Below are 16,748 nucleotides of genomic sequence, written 5' to 3'. Positions count from 1 at the left end.
AAACTATCCCAACAGGCCTGAGCAGGTCAGTCAGAGGCAAATGTTGGAAATAAAATTTGGTGGGGAGGGGAGCAAGGGGCCTGGGTCAAGTCCTGTTCAAAAAGTCAGCTTTGTCAAAAGCTTCAGTCACATTCTTACCTACAGGCAACCTCTGCTGATCCCAACTCATTAATCGAACTGGAGAGCCGTCTTGACCCTGGCTCCTTCCCTTTGAAGTGTGGTGTCCTCTGCAGCATGAGGAAATAATTTGCTGCCTGATTCAATGAGCCATCAGTAGAGCCAGCAGACCTAATGACATGTGAGAATATTAACCTCCTACCACGAAGAGCTGTGAATCTTGAGAGGCAGTCTATAATTCACCCAGCACTCCTGAGCCTTCCCTTTCTGTCTTATTCTTGCACTCACTTTCTCACTCACGGGGAGAGAGAGAGAGGAGACCCTCTCGTCGTAAAACTTTATTTCCTTCAGTAGTGGGAGCCTTACTGAGCTGCTTGATAATGAGTTACTTTCCTTTTGCAGTTGGATAAAATTTATACTGAAAACTAGACATCCATCTTGCATATAATCATTCTGTTTAAAATATGACACAGGCTACATAACCGACATTGAGGGGGTGGTAATCTGAATACTTACCCAGGTAGACTATTTGATGTTTTCTTATTTATTTTTCATCATCAAAGGAAAAAAGTAAAAACAAGAAAACAAACATGCATAACAATGATGATGTTCTGTATAATGTTTTCTAGCTGCCCTCAGCCAAGAGGATCTTTCTGCAATCCCCTTCTTCCTTTTTTAGAAAAAAAAATAAAATATATTTTTTAATACCTAAAGGGAAAAACAGTTCTGCCTGGCCAAGTACTGTGTGTTATATGCACGCATGAGGGTGTGTTCTTGCCCTTTGATTCTCAACAAAGAAATAGATTGTTGGTCTAATCCTGCTGCTTTAAAAGTCAGGGCTGGCTTTTCTTTTGTTGACTCCTTTAGCATTTTCAGTCACAGATTCAGGTCTCAATGTCTGGTGAGCTTCAGAAAGTGACCCACTGTTATTCATGTGGCTAAATAATGAGAAAGGAAAAGCAAAAATGGCCCTGTGTGTATATGCTACTCACCGTGAAATTGGTGGTGATTACCAGACTTTACACTGTTATATACCCATATACAGTAAAATACTGTAAGAGTTTTGGTTTTAATGTCCTTTCGCAGTGCTGCTTGGTGCTGCAAGGGGTCAGAACATAGAGGTTATGGGTACAGATGGGGAACAGTATCCAACATGGCAAATCCCAGACCCAAAGGTCTTTTGCTGGCAACTTGGTCTTGTCTGTGCTAGAAAGGTTTGGTTTGTTTGGGTGGTTTTTTTTTTTTTTTTTGTTTTGGTTGGGGTTTTTTTTGTTTGTTTTGGTTTTTTTCCTATGATTGTACTGGCAAATTTCTCATATTTGAAGGAAACATAGCTTATAAAAACAAATGAGATTACATCAAGTGTGAATGCTTCTGATGGTAAAAGATGTTTCTCCACTGGGAGAGGAAGTTAGCGATATAGTTGTGCAGCCAAAACCTTTCTGTTGGAAATGGGGCCTGAATTCTCTTGGGTTACAGGTAGAGGGTTATTTTGAATTCTGAGGAGTTCCTGGTGAAGTACCGGGGTGTTGTGTGGGTCTGGGTACAGGCTAAGGTACTGTGCCAAGGGGATAAAGGAGGTCAGGGAGACAAAGCTGTTAAGTAGCGAGGAAGGAAGGAAAGAATAAATAAATAAACGGCAGTTATATGCTGTGTAACAAGTACTGCAGTATCTGCAATATGCGCATATGTAGATCCCTGTGATTTTAAGTTGTTCTAAAGAGTTTTTTTTTAACGTAGAGGGATTTGGTGTTATGTCCATTAACAATTCCCTGCTATCATGCTTGAGCAGTCTATTAGTTGTTCTCACCTCTTATAGCTGGTCACAAAGGCCAGTCCCCTTGCCTCTCTCTGCTTCATCTTTTTTATTAAGTTTATTAAAACTAGTCAGATTATACTTTCTTATGGCACAGGCTGTGCTTGGTCCATTCATTATGGTTTCTTATCTTGGCAGGCAATCTGAATTGAACGGCAGCTAGTCCATTATGCACATATGAAGCCCATCACTCCTCCAGCAATGGCCAATTCATCAAACATTTATCTTTTGCCCTCTGAGCAGTGCGTCAATTTGCTTGTCAATCCTCAGCCTTGGTTGTTGTGGAAGATGGGAGAAAAATTACTTTTCTTTTCCCCCTTCTCACTGAACTCTAGTAGTCGAAATGGGCTTTACTCTACTCACTCTACAGGCTTGTTACTCCCCCTTCTCTGTGCAAAAAGGGGAGGGGTCAGGTTACTATCTGAATTGCAGAGTGACAGATTGATCCAAGATACAGTAAAGCTTTCATTATGGCACTGCCTTTGCGCTTGAATTTGATCATATTTCCATTATAATACTGTTTTTACAGGGTTTATAAATAGGTTCTCAACTTGGCACATGGAGCTGAGAAGAGCTTTTAAGAATAAATACATTCTAGATTTTTAGGGGTGTTTTGGTCTTTTTTTTTTTTTTCTTTCTTTTTAAACAGGTAGGTTTATATTTTGTAAACTGTGGCTTGTTCTTTTGCTATTACTAATCACTAATACTTCCTTGAATTCTTTGAAGTTCAGGAAATATGGTGGTGTTTGCCTTTTTGCACATTCCCCCCCCCACCCCCCCCTTTTTCTTTTTAATGTCATTTGTTTTATTAGAACTGAATTCCGTGTTAAGATTGGGGGGAAAAAAGACAAATGATCCAAAAGAGTCACAACCAAGTTTTTCTCTTTATTCCTCTACCCTTGTTATTCTTCGTCAAATAATATCAAGAAATTTTAGCAGAAGGATGCTTAAGTCCATATTGAGGAATATTATCGAAGTGATGCATCCATTGAACTGCAGGGACTTCCTGGTGGTGGTTTTTCCAGAATGCCCTTTGATAAAATATGAATGCATACAGTCACTTGCTCTCTGCTTGGTAATTTTCAGCTGTGTTTTGCAAATTCTTTTTTGTTATATACTTGTTCAGTCACTAGGTGACTGAGAGCTCATTTTCATTTTGTATTATTTTAAAATATTTTATATGGCTTATGTGAAAACTGCCTTGCCACAGGCTATAGTATTATACTGATGGTAATTCTATTTAAATTTACACAAAATTATAATGGTAATATCATATAAAATCTTGGCATGTTTAATCCTAAAGATGTAATATAAAAATTTATGCAAAAAGAAGCCTAACATGAGGGTAAAGCTTGAGCTCTGTTAATGGGCTGTCCTCTTGAGTAGGGCTGTGTTAAATACACATAGTGAAATCTGAGGCTTTAAGAGGTTCACTAGAACAGAAATAGAACCCCACCCCAGTCAGCCTGGTTGCTTCATCGTAGAGTTAGGCCAGGATAACAATCTTTTTTGGTTTTGTTTTTGACTAAAGTCATGGTAGGAGAGAATGGTGGTTAAGCAACTGAACGGTTGACTAAGATGTTTTTGTGAGCTACTGAAAACCATAATTGGGAATTGTAGTTTATTTCACCAGGTAAATAATCCACCCACGTGGGGCACAGCTGTAATGGTTTATTTTACCTTAATGTTGCAATTTTTCCTAATTTCATTGCAAGACTTTCGACAAATAGGCTACGTTCATCCCTCCCAAATGTATGTACTGCACTGAAAATCACCTGAAGGTCTGATCCACCTTCTGGCAGTGCCCATCTTTGGTCACTGGCCATACAGAGGTAGGAGTGACTGGGCTTCTACAGATGGATGCGCTAAATCTGCATAGTTGCTTTTCACATAATTCCATCATCTGAGGAGCTGCTGCTTAATAGCAAAATCTCTCTCTCAAGACATTCCACATTGCTGTTTTTTTGTAATTGGTAGTAAAGGCTCTGAAATGTTGTGGGCTTAACATTTACAATTCAGAGGCCTCATCTCTTTTTGTCTATCTGTTTATTGACTCTACTGTTGTTTGTGTTTTCTTTGAGGTTTAGGGATGGGTGGTGGCTTGCAGGGGTTGAGTAGCTTGGGCTTTTTTTTTAAGCAATGGAATCTGCTGTGTAAGACTCAGAACAAGACTTATAAAAACAAGATGAAGATTCTGGGTTTTCATGAATCCCTACTGTTTTAATGTGCTTACGTAGCTCTAGTTTGATTGTTGTGCAAGATGTTTTTATCCTCATCTGTTTTGGTAATAAGGTGTCCCATGTAGTCTTGTATGCTTTCAGAGTATAAGAAAAGGGGGAAAAAAGAGGGTTGGCTATCCATTTTATTGTGTCTGAAAGTGAAGTATGTCCTTTATATGAAAAGACTCAGAAACTAATTGTAGATCCAGTTCATAACACAGGTTTAATCTTTTCTTATGGAGAGCTTTTTTCCCCAGGTATTTAATAATTCTGCTCATTCATTTCTTTCCATTTTCTCTGTTGCTGACCATAGGTGCAGGCTTGCCTTAAGGTTTATTCCAAGAGCTGCTACCAGATATTTTCCATCTAGCAACAGAAAACTGGAAACAGGTTGACTGGAAGTGATGCTAAATGCTAGCTCTGGATAGCCTGCAAAATGCTTCCATCCCCTCTGATGTTAGACAAAACCAAAGCATTTTGTGTTTTGGAAGCATTGGTAAGGTTATTCTCCACTGAACAGTATTTTGTGATTCCTGTTTTATGACTTGTCTGGTCTAACTTGGGGAATGGCCCACATCTCAAATTTTGGAGGCGCTTTACTTTCACTGAGGTGTGGGTGGTTTTGGTTTTTTTTTTGTTTGTTTTTGTTTGGGTTTTTTTTGTCGTTTATTGGGGGGGGGGGGTGTTCCATTTTTTTTGTTTGTTGTTATGTTGTAGTCCAAAAGTAGTGTCAGAACTGTCCATTGCATACTCGCTCAATTCTGTTTTCTATTTGGATGTATTATCATGCAGAAAAATGGGTGTAAACGCTGAGTGGGGATGCAGAAGAGAAAAGCTATTATGCTTCAATAGTGTAGAGGTCATTTTTTGATTCTTACTTGTACTTTATCTGCCATCACTATCTCTGCGTGCAGGAAATACATCAACCTTCAGTTTGCAGTGGTTTTATGATTATAATAGTGAGAGTGGGTTGGTTTTGGTTTGTGTCATTCCCCCCGCCATTTGAACTGAATTCTAGCCACTCTGTTTTCTTTAAAATGGGTTCTTTATTTTTCTGTACTCACGGGTGAGAGGTGTGTTTAGAGCAGAACCCCCCAAAGCAGGTTTAGGAATAGAATTCTGACAGAGGCCTCAGCCCCAGGGAGTTTGCACAGAAGATTCACTGAACCTCTTCCGCCATCAGAACAGAATTGGAAATGGCTTGGGTTTCCCCCCTTATTTGTATGCTGTATTTCTGATTAAATGGGATTTAAAATTAAACAGGAATCAAAGCAAGTAAACCTTGAAATTACATTTTGCATTCCCAGGGAATTATGCAAACTCTAAACTTACACGTATGTCTGTCTTCTGGTTTTATATCTATCTATCTATCTATCTCATTTATTTATTGCTTTTTGTTTTGTTTTGGGGAGGTTAAGTCAAAGGACTAGAAGTCAGGAGCTCTGGGTTTTATTTCTTGTCTCTTTGAAAATTGCTGGAGGTCACCTTTCGTTAGTCACTTAACCTCTTTCTGCTTTACTACAAAATGGAATTTTAAGCTCAGCAGGTTTTTTAAGAGTAATTCATTAATGTTTTTTAAAAAAATGCTTTGTGGTCCTTGGCTGGCAGGTACTGGAGAAATAGAAGTTGCATTTGTATTTGTTAAATACTAAAATTATCTAGTAGTAGGGTTCTCGAGTTGATTTTGCTCTCCTGTAATCTGTTAAAACATAAAAGGCAAGAAAAAAGGTATTTTAAAAGCTCTTGTTTTGTAACAGCTCTGTCTTTAACTTCTGGTAATGGCTATCTCTTGTCAACAGAGTGCAAATAAATTTCAAGACTAAAGCCAAACTCTCTCATTTACATATTCTTAACTGCTCTCTCTTTTCCTGTTAAACAGGAGGAAAAAGTCATTAGATATGAGGCAGCTGTCTTATTAATGGAGGGGTGGGATAAAACGTGAGGAACACTTCTTTTTCCGCATATACCTCTAAACAGCTTGTTCTCCCGGACAAGGACAACTGCAGGGTACCAAGGTTTGTCTATGACTTGAGAGGCTTCTGTGCTTTTTTTTGGTGTGTTTATAAAATCTTGTGTTTTCATTATTAAATGTTACCAAAATTAAAAGCTCCTCTTTGCTTTCATTGTAACCAAATCCCCATCAAGCCAGAGGGACCGGATGAAATAGTGTGGTTGACAATTGCCATGCATACACATCGGGGGGGGGGCGGGGGGGAAGAGGGAATCTCTGTCGTGACATTCCTTTACGATTAAAACTTTTTTACAAACCATGAATGAATTAGGGAAAAGAAAGCTGGAAGAAATCATACTGATTAGCCAAAGGACTTGGATAAAATGACATATCTGAGACCTTTATATTCTAAAGGATTATTTACTGTCTGCTTACAGAACATCTTAAGTCATTTTGCAGAGGGAGTCAGTTTCCTGTTTAGCGCAGTGTTTTTGTAAGCTAATGAGGGCAAAGCGTGAGCCATAGGCAATGATGCTGTGATATTAGCTGTGACAGGGAGCTTGATCATAATTATCTTAACGAGGATAGGGTTAATTACAGTGGAAACTTAAAGTTTTTTCTGTTTGAATGAGGCAGCGCTGAATACGTTGTGATGTTTTGTCGGTTTGATGTGACTTTGGAAATTGCAATGGAAATCTCTTGGCAGCACTTGCTCTCCTCTGGGAGTGAAGTGTGAGCCCTGCAACGAGGTAACTGAGATGGTACCTGTGGGTGAGATAATGGGCAGCTTTCAGGTCATTAGAGGAGGGGAGAGCAACCTGCAGTACACCATGGTGATGTTTATTAGCCTTTTGAAACTAGGGAAAACAACTACTTGCCACTGACCTTTCAGTGCTGGTTGTAGCGGGGTGGTAAAATTGTGTGTCCGTTTGAATATACCGACATGGGGAGACATTTTTTCTGCTGTGAACTATCAGGAAACAGTGCAGATAAAATTTTAGACCAATTCTCTTTTTTGGGGGGTTTCCCTCTTTTTATACACGTCTCCTAGGGTGTTGGTGTGCTGCTTGCTGTGCTGTGTGTATATATGCACTCCTTTCCTCTTTTGTAACAGGCTCATAAGGAAATACTTTGAGGCCATTAAGATAACTCTCTTGCCCTCATTAAAAATAAAAATGCTGGTGTGTTGCACTGATTTCTACCTCAGCTTCTCAAAAATGTTTTCTATATACCAATTCACAATTGTAACCCTTTCTTGTCCCCCATCTGCAGGTGGGAAGTGGACACACGTAGAAGTTTATGGGGCCTGCTGAAGTTTATACCATAAAACCCATTGCATGGATTGTACTTAAAGGTTTTAAATTGTGGAGTATGACTGCTGGGCAATATTTCCTTATATGTTATGATGGTAGAGATTGTTGCCTTGAATTTAGTAGCTGGTATCACTGAATGATAGCAAACACATTTTTTTTCCTTTTTTTGTTTCTTTACTAACTGTCTTACCAATTTTGTTTTGGTGCTAGTTTTTTTCTTCTGTTTAAGATGAAAAAATGAGAATTCTGTGAATAGCAAAATAACATAGGGATGTAAATTTATGTTAATGGCTACACCCTCTCTCTGTACGGTGGCAACCCCTCCAATCTCCCCAGTCTCCGAATTTAGGTGATTAAATCACCAAGTGCATACTGCTCTGATGACATGAAAACAACAATTAATAAGCAACCCCCTGTGTAACACGGCTCCTTTTTAACTGAGCAGCTAATAACATTACATGGCAAAAATTACCAAAACCAGACAGGTGTAAGGAGATTTGCACACAATTTTCTCTGCGTATCTATGAAACTAGTACCCTTGTGTTCAGCCCAGGCTTGTGAAAGAAAGGCTGTTTCAATAGGCAACTCCCTCTAGTGTTTCAAGGCCTTTTGTCCTACTTCATGGCTTGTCATTTTGTTTTATGCCTCCCCTGCAGCAGTTTTGGATATGCGCTTTCTTCTCCTTGCCAGTTGCCAACCATTTGCTGATTCTCATGATGAGAGTATTATATTTGCATAACATAACTCAGGAACAATGTGTATTTTGATGCTGACACTGACCAGAGCCCAAGCAATGTTTTTTCACAAAGGACCTATTAACATCCCATAAGGCTCTGTGGTGTTGACAAGGAGGTGGCCTTCTCTGAACTCCTTTGGCAAGTCAAAGTCTTACATTGAAATGTGAGGCTTGGAAATAATCCACTATTTATATAATAAAGAGTATTTAAGGGGAATTTGCTAAACTAGGTTTGTCAAATAAACTGAAATGAAAACTCATAACAATTGATAAACTCACTGCTACTTCCTCTGAGTTAATTTGCCTTTTAAAGGTACTTGGGGGGAAAGCACTGTCTGAAACGTTTGCTGATCTCTTTTCTAATCTTGACTTTGGCAAAACCAAGTTTGTTGCGACCCTTTGCTGAAATAGCTGCCTTAACGCAGCATGCCAGCACGGCTCTGAACTGTGTACAGTTTATGTAGGCTGGGTCGAGTTTTTCCGAAACAGCTCATTAAAGGCAAGTGCAAAAAGTGCAACTCTTACTGTGGTGGTTGTTTCAGTACAATGTTTATAATAGAGGGTTTTGTGCTTTCAGCTTCAGAAATGGTAGTCTCAGTGCCCCGTCATGCTGTAGATATACCTTAGCGTGTAGGCATGACAAATTTTCTTCAGGTCTGGCTGCCCAGCATCAAAATGGCACTGGTAATAGTTGTACCTCCCTTTCAGAGCACTGAGTCACAGAGTGTGAGAGCTTGGGAGTCCTTGCACTGAAATACCCCATTCCGGTGTTGTGCAAATGTTACTTGAATATTCATAGTTTAGTGTACAGTACACAGCGTAAAGGTCACCGACTTGATTTCTTTTGGTTGTTTGAACCCTCTAACTGTGATTTGTAAGTGGTCAGTAAGTTGTATCTACAAAAGCAGTATTTATTTATTTTTTTTGTTGTTGGACAGATGAATGTTAAATTGCCTAATTCAAAACCCATATGCTTTCTAATAATATTTGTTTTTTCGTCCAGTAGTGGTGCCTGTAGAACTCTCTATACAGGGACCTTGGCTGAGTTTTGATCTTTGCCAAAAACTGGGGGTGGGGGGAGGGTGAGGAAATCCCCTCAGTGTAAATGTCATTGGAAACTGAATAAATAGTATAGATTGCATCTCCCTTATTCATCACATTTTATAAAACAGCCAGGAGATACAGTGATGATCTTCCCACTGGTAGGCATAGTAGATCAGCTGTCAAGTCATGCAATCTCAGCATATCTTTAGGTGTCTGGTAGGTGAATGAGCTGTGAATGCGTGTCTGTGCGTATGCTCTGTATACCATGTGTCTTAGTTGATTAATGTGTGGGTTTGTTGGGTTTTTTTCCTGTTGGAATGTGCAAGCATTAAGAATCAAGTTTGGAAAAGATGCCTTAACAAGGTACAAAAGTGTTTTTAGTTTTGTTCACCCCCCCTTCCCCTGCCCCGTACTTTGCTATCAGAGGAATGAATACCTCCAGAATCTTGTTTGTTTACAAACCATCATCCGCACTTTCATGTTGTGAAATGCTCCTTTTTAAAGAACTGCTCTCTGCAGTCTGACCCTGTGGCTTGACAGTGGGACAGTAAGTTCCAAAAAGAAAGCAAATGCCTTTTCTGTCTGGAGTAATTCTGCATTTTATTTTGTAGAGAACATTTTATTTTGTTTGCAGGGACTCAAGAAGCAAATTAAGTGGTTAATAAAAAGGAAAAAATATATCTCTTCTTCATTTCCTATTATTGCATGTAAGGTAACTGCTAAGAAATGATACTTGAAGTTGTATTTATTATTGTTAGCGGGGTATGATATTTCTTGGCAGAAATGATGGATGACAACTTAAATTTGTGTCCAGGGAATGAAGGTGAACTGTGACAGAGTTATTTATCTTGGGAATGGAGGTTAGGGTCAGGCGAGGCTGGGTGCCTGAAGGCACAAGACATTGACAAATTCATCCTGCAGGCCCCATATCTGAAGCCTTTTGTTTTGGATCCTGGCTACTCACTAAGTGACCCCCATCCTTCATCCTGCCAGCATGTGAAGGATGTGTTGCAGTGCCAGCACTCCCCTTGCCACTAATGCTTGTCATTCACTCTTCTGACAGGCCCAAACCAAAACTATTCCCACTCCTGAAAGGGAAGGTTAAAATATTTATTTCAGCTCATAATGGCCTCCCTGATTTAGTGGAGTATCATTTTTCCTGTTGCCTTTGTCGTTTGCAGGTCACTAGAAGGACTGAAAACGTTCAGTTACTTGGAGGAGCTGATCTTGGACAACAATCTACTCGGAAATGACCTTCTGTTACCCAGGTTACCCCACCTCCACACCTTAATGCTCAACAAGAACCAAATATCCTTTCAAAGAAATACCTGCAAAATGTCAAATGAGTTTTATGTGTCAGCCAAATTAAGGTATGTGAAATATAGTTCATGTGCAGACAAAGCATTCTCTCGTTTGGCACCTGGAATACTTCATAGTAATTTATTATAGGTCATTCATAAATGAAATGCACCATTATATCTTCCTGTTGCTCCATTTTAGTGAGAGATCTAAGTTATGGCTCTGCAGAAATCTTTCTAATAGATAAAATAGAGAAAGAAAATAATGTCAGTGCTAGCAGTGTGCAGCAGAGCCTGTGTTTGCTGGGGTTCTGTTGCAGGCTGACCTCTAGTGGAATAGAGAGTGCAGTGAAATGCTACGAAGTTTTTGTATTTTAAATAGCTCTTACGACGTTAAAGTAAAAATAATAATAATAAAAAAACCCAACCAGGAAATGCAATACCTTTCTGTACTTTAATGAAGCTGGTAATATGCACAATTTGGTAGCTGCTGTGCAGCACAGCTGTGAAAGCAAGTTGCTGTGTTCTCTGTGTTCCAACTCTTTATAAATTCATATAAAATGCTGTCCAAATCAAGGTCTTAATACATTAAAGTTTTTAGATGGATGGTTAAATCCATTCATAATCAATCAGTCACTTCTCCGTATGCCTGAAGTTAGTGCCTGCTTAAGTTTATCCAGAACAAATATTTCAGCATTTGCCTAAGTACTCTGCTGAATCAGAGCCCCCAGCCTGTAAGCTTATAGTAATGGTCTGTAAAAACTAATTATCTGCAAGGGCTGGGCATGGACTCGATTATTAAATAATTTTCCCATACTTTGACCCTTGTGGAGATTTGAAGATGCAGAATATATGGTTTTACAGAAATGAAGTGCGATCAAAGCGTGGCCACAAGGCCAGCCGAGGCCTGCAGAGTCATAGAGCACAGAGCATGCAAGCCCTCTCTTTGTAATTGCCGTGTGAGGACAGGGCTGCTCAACTGCAGGCTTTTATTACAGACAATGTAAACAGAGAGCAATTTACCTCCTACTAAAGCAAAATCCTCCTACTGAGGAGAATAAAAATAACTGCAGGTTCTAAGATTTCTGCACTTATTTTTGACTCTATAAATAAATAAAAATCAGCAGAGTAACTTTTATTCTGGGGGCCCTGGAAATTTGCCAAGAGTGTCTCCTGAGCAGCAACACTCATTGCTGTACCAGGTATTTCGCTAGATTTCTGGTTAATGCCAGGCTTCTCTGGGTTTTTTTTGAGTAGCTGGTTTTATTGCTTGCTGCCATGGTATAATCTGAACTGGGCATACTTTGATGAAGAATGTACAAGAACATTTTTGCTGATGCTGTGGGTGGTGGCATGCCTGGTGCAGCGCATCTCCTTCTACAAAGCATGAAACGTAAATCTGGCCATAAGACCCAAAAGCACATTAGTGTATTTATTCTTTGGGAGGTGTCAAGGGGGTCCGTTGTGCTTACCAAAAGGAGGACAGGTCTATTGAATAAGAACCTGGTGAACAAAAATAGAAGGCGGGGAGAAAATTATCCTGTTAGTACTATTCTTTAAAGAGTTTCTGCTGGTCTCACAGACATACTTAAAATACTATTGTCAAGTGAATAAGCTCTCAAAGTCAATGATAACATAATAAGAAGGATCTGATCTATCCTGGGATTTTTTAATTCAATCTTAAAACTATGAAGTTCAAGCTTTGAGGGTATTGAGCTACCCAGGTTGTAAAAATAATGTAAACGTTTTGTAGTGTGCTGCCAATAATGTAATAGAGGAGTTGCAGAAATGCTTGTAAAACACCTGATGTATACTAACTGCCCAGAGCAGGAAAAATAACCGCTGTCTATCATTAATGTTTTGAGCCCTAAGGAGTAGTGATCTCTTGTAGGGAAGATACAGCAGTCTTGAGAAGCACAGAGACCTACCAGATTCCTCTCTTCATTGTGGATACAATATTTGAAAAAGGTGTCGCTTGAACTTGAAACATTTCTTTTAATTAATGATTTCTCCATAGAATTAATTGAAAAATGTTCAAGTAAAAATGTACATTTAATAGAATAAGGAAATACATTACAGGAAGGAAGGTTTAGTATGACAGTAGCATTACGGAAAGGACACAGGTGAACAAAGAAAACCGATCTAAAACAAAACTTCAATTGGTGGAATATTACCAGGTTTTTGTATTAAATTAAAAATTATATGTGTACACATAACTATATACATATGGAGAGAGGGAGAGATGAAAACAAACAAAAAGCCAAACAGACCCCTGTGAAAACCGGAAGAAATGTAAACTTTATTAAATTCACAGAAGAGCTTTCCTGGGTGTCTCAATATTACTTTACACTTTGCTATTACACTCCTTTTATTTTGGCTTCATTTGTTCCAAGATCCTGTTTTGTTAGTTCTGATAAGAGCTTTCCACTCCTTTTACATGGTTCACTTATTGTCTGGCGTTGCGTGTGTAAATAACATTTGGCCCCTCCTAACACAATGTCTGGATACAGTGTGGAAATGTGAAAGCTAATCTCTAAATCAGGTAAATACTTTGAAGAATGATCTAAAATTTTTTTCTTCACTACCAGTTTTTCTACTAGAAATGGAAGAAGAAAATTCAAATATTACTCCTTTAAAGTCTTTTCTGTAATGAGTAATCCATTAAAAATATTTTGAAGTGCAGTCTATATAGCTGAATTATATAAAGGATAGTTATCAACATTGTGCTGTGTCGGATTGCATGTCTCTAACATGCTTTTTTTAGGTGTAGAGTATGCTTGTTTTTACACAAGTCTGATTTACTTTGGGAAAGATCTTCGTTTCTCTACCAGCCACCACAGATGGCAGAAAGCACTCCAGGCTAAGATGGATGCGTGGTAGGTAGGAAGTTGGTTTCGGGGGAGGACTCATGACTGCAGTCACCTATGGTTGTAACAGGAAGCCTCATTTCTCCTTATAAGTGTGTTCACAAGATACTAAGACTCGTGAAACGTCTGAATAGGTTCATTCCTCTCCGTGATAGCAGCATGAGGCTTCATGGCTTTTTGCTGTGCTGGTTATGGCTGGTGTTACAGCAAGACTATGCAATATAGACATTTCACCTTCCTTTACATTTCAATGTTTTTAGTATTTGTTACAATTACTCAAAAGGGCAGCAGTGATAGTTTGTCAAATATATATAACTTTATGCTGAAAATTAGCATCTGCCTCATTTGAACTCCTTAGTTCACTGCTTCACTTCAAAATAAACACCTCTGATAACAAACCAGATCTGTGATTCTCTGCAGAATCCCCCCTATTTCTTAGTCCAGTCCGTTTAACATACATTCTGTATACTTCTGAAGAACCGATAGCAAAGTTGATACAGAATGAAGGTGTTGAATGTAGGTGTAGAATGTAGGTGTAGAATGTAGACATTGAATCTAGGTCTAAGCTGGAATGGGTTAGGGGAAAACCAAAATATTTGACACCACACAGTGGGAAATCTAGAGCTGGGCAGAATGCCCATAATGATATATGCATTACTTATGGCAAGAAGAGTTATCAGTGTGGTTCAGATCTGAGGATTACATGTTCTTGAGTCTTTGAAAACAGCATGATTTGAGTATCTCAACTGAAGAATGTACCAATAAGTACTTCTGGTATAATCTGTCATTACAGCGGTCTCATCATAATGCCTAACAGTTACAGATTTGTTTAACCCCAAACTTTAAGTTGTAATTTACTTTGCCTTTGTGCTTGTTCCTGCATTATTCTGAAGTATCTGAAGACCTAGAAGTCCCAGTCTGACCAGTATCCATTAAGCTAAGTGCTGAGGACTTGATGTTTAGATTGAATTAATATGTTAAAGGCATAAATTGTCTCCTATTATGTACAGCTCCCTATCTTCACTAAACAAAGATCTAAGCTGAAATAGTACAGCAGTTTCCTGCATACACTTCTGAGCTCCGCATGCCACAGTTATGGATGTGGCTTGTTAGAGAACGGCAGTACCTCGTGAGCCAAAAATCTTTCTTCTAGATTAAAGTGTACCTAAAGTAAAAATTAATGCGAATGCCTGATGCCGAGCATCTGTGGAAGAGGGAGGTAGTCTTCAGTCCAGGTGATTCCTTACCCTGTTCTACAGCAGTGCTTGGACCAGTTCATCTGCAGATGTCGGAACTTTTTAGAAAACAGTGAGCTGCTGCTTTATTCTTGATTGTCCTTCTGTTGTTTTGGGAAGCTTGAACATTTGGGCAGAATAGTGTTTAAAAAAAAATCCAAACAAAAAACCAAACTTTGAAAGAAAGGACACATGTTTTCAGGTTGATCTCCTCTGGAGAGCCAGAAACACAATTTCATTGGAGGAATAGAAACATTTCTTCTTTTTCTCATGTTGATATACCTAACAACATTGAAAGCCTATCTTCAAATCTGCAGCCTTGGAACCATGAGCTTTTTGAAATACCCTTAAAAGCACTGGCAACTCCAGCTACACAGCGAAAACTAATGCTCCGGTATGCAGAACAGGAGGGTTTTTTGTTTTGTTTTCCCCAAGTATTCAGTATGTTTGGTTAATTACCACCTGTGCCGCACCTTTTCTTTCTTGAGGGAAATGGTTTTAAAGTCAGTGAACAAGTCCTTATCTCAAGGCCTGATCTCCCTACCAGATAGGGTTTCAGGCCAGAACCTGGCATACAAATGACTGTGCGTGACATCCTATTGCACATACAGAAGGGGGAAGATGTATACTTGCATATTGCAGGCTATTTCTGTGGTTATCCAACCTTGAAGACCTAGCACATTCTAATGGAAAAGCGTTCAGGTGGCAAAGATCTTTTCACACTGCTTTCAGAGGAGAATTGGTAACTTCTGCTTCAAGGGTATTTGCCTATGGAATAGCTTGTGATTGCTACATCGTGTTTGTAATAAATTTAATTGAGGCAAATGTTTCAAATGGGAATAAATATAGGTACCTTGCTCATTTATGACACTGGTAGAAGTGCTATCCAGCTGTTTTAATGTTAGGTTTGATTGCAGCATCTGCATGACATGGTTAGTTGGGAGAAGACTTGAATTACAGTTTTGGGTCTTAGTGCATGGCAGTCTGGAGTTCTCTGTGATACTTCTGATATTCTCTATGTACATGTTTCAGAAATATTTTGAATGTAAAACTGACTGCTCCTTACTTTGTCTCTTTGCTTCCAAAGACTCCTGAAAAGCTGTAGTCACAGAAAGTCATTAACATGAAAACGTCTCCTTCAACTCTTTTGAGGAAGTGGGGTGGCCGAAACTTTGGAAAGACTAAGCACAAGCTTTTTGAAGGAAAATGGTGGAGCAACTGGGAAAGCACTGAGACAGAGAACAAGTGTGGTGACTTTTCTTATAAAGGCAATATATTTGACTGTGCGACTAGTAAAAAGATCTGCGGCAGAGAGAAAGGTTACGGAAAGAAATTCCAGGTTCTTTTCCGTACTTGAAACTATATGCAAAAACTGATTGAGTAGTGGTGAGATAGGTTAGTTTGCTTGAACAGTTATATGTTAGCATAGCATTTGCATAGAGTTATATAGACAGATTTAATTTAGAAACTGTCAGCAGAAGTTGTGTTTCTGCATAGGTCTGACCAGCAGTTGTCCCTGAAGAACAACCACGAATATGGTTATACCAAGTTTACTGTTGAGAAAGGAAACTGTGGGCTTTGAGGATGACTAGCATCAGTCCTCAGCACTTAAAGCAGCTGGACCGATGTATTACTCTCTGTAAAGGATTCATGCAGTGTCTGTGCACTGGAAATATGCTGGAGGGACTAGTGAAAAGACATAGCTAAAGAGACTCTTCAGAATACAGAGGTCTAGAATAGTAGAACACGTGAGGCATCATCCAGTAGTTTCTGTGTGAATCCACACAGCCTCTCAGAGGTGTAACAGAATGGTCTTTTTACTGTGCTAGCTGTCAAAATGGCTGTCCCTGCTTGTGAGGGTCTCCTAAAACTGGCTAAGCGAAGTGGCATTATACTATCCACTCACAGTTTACAACTTTGACCTTGTTGAAATGTAATATTCCCTGGGGGCAATTTAACTTTGAATCACACCAATCCTTCCTTGGTCGTGGTCTTGTATACCATGGAACTAATCTTTGAAGGGTTTATAGGGGGCTTTAGTCCTGACTAGCACAAGAATTTTAATCCAGGCTACAAAACTAACAAACAAATATGTTATGAGCTTGCATATAGTTAATTCTTAGCCAGAGAAGGGAACTGCCTAATTTGCCTT

General features: G+C 39.1%; 1 protein-coding gene across 1 annotated transcript in view; it reads left to right on the top strand.

Moving 5' to 3' along the window:
- LRMDA (leucine rich melanocyte differentiation associated) overlaps positions 1 to 16,748 on the top strand; it is a 680,442-nt gene that overhangs the window by 364,409 nt on the left and 299,285 nt on the right. The window contains exon 3 of the mRNA XM_055720225.1: positions 10,378 to 10,504. Within this exon, the coding sequence (XP_055576200.1) occupies positions 10,378 to 10,504 (127 nt within the window). The remainder of the gene's footprint in view (positions 1 to 10,377; positions 10,505 to 16,748) is intronic.

Source organism: Falco cherrug, chromosome 9 (assembly GCF_023634085.1).
Source record: "Falco cherrug isolate bFalChe1 chromosome 9, bFalChe1.pri, whole genome shotgun sequence".
Lineage (NCBI taxonomy): Eukaryota > Metazoa > Chordata > Aves > Falconiformes > Falconidae > Falco > Falco cherrug.
Note: the sequence above shows the minus strand (reverse complement) of the source record. Positions and strands in the feature narration are given on the sequence as shown.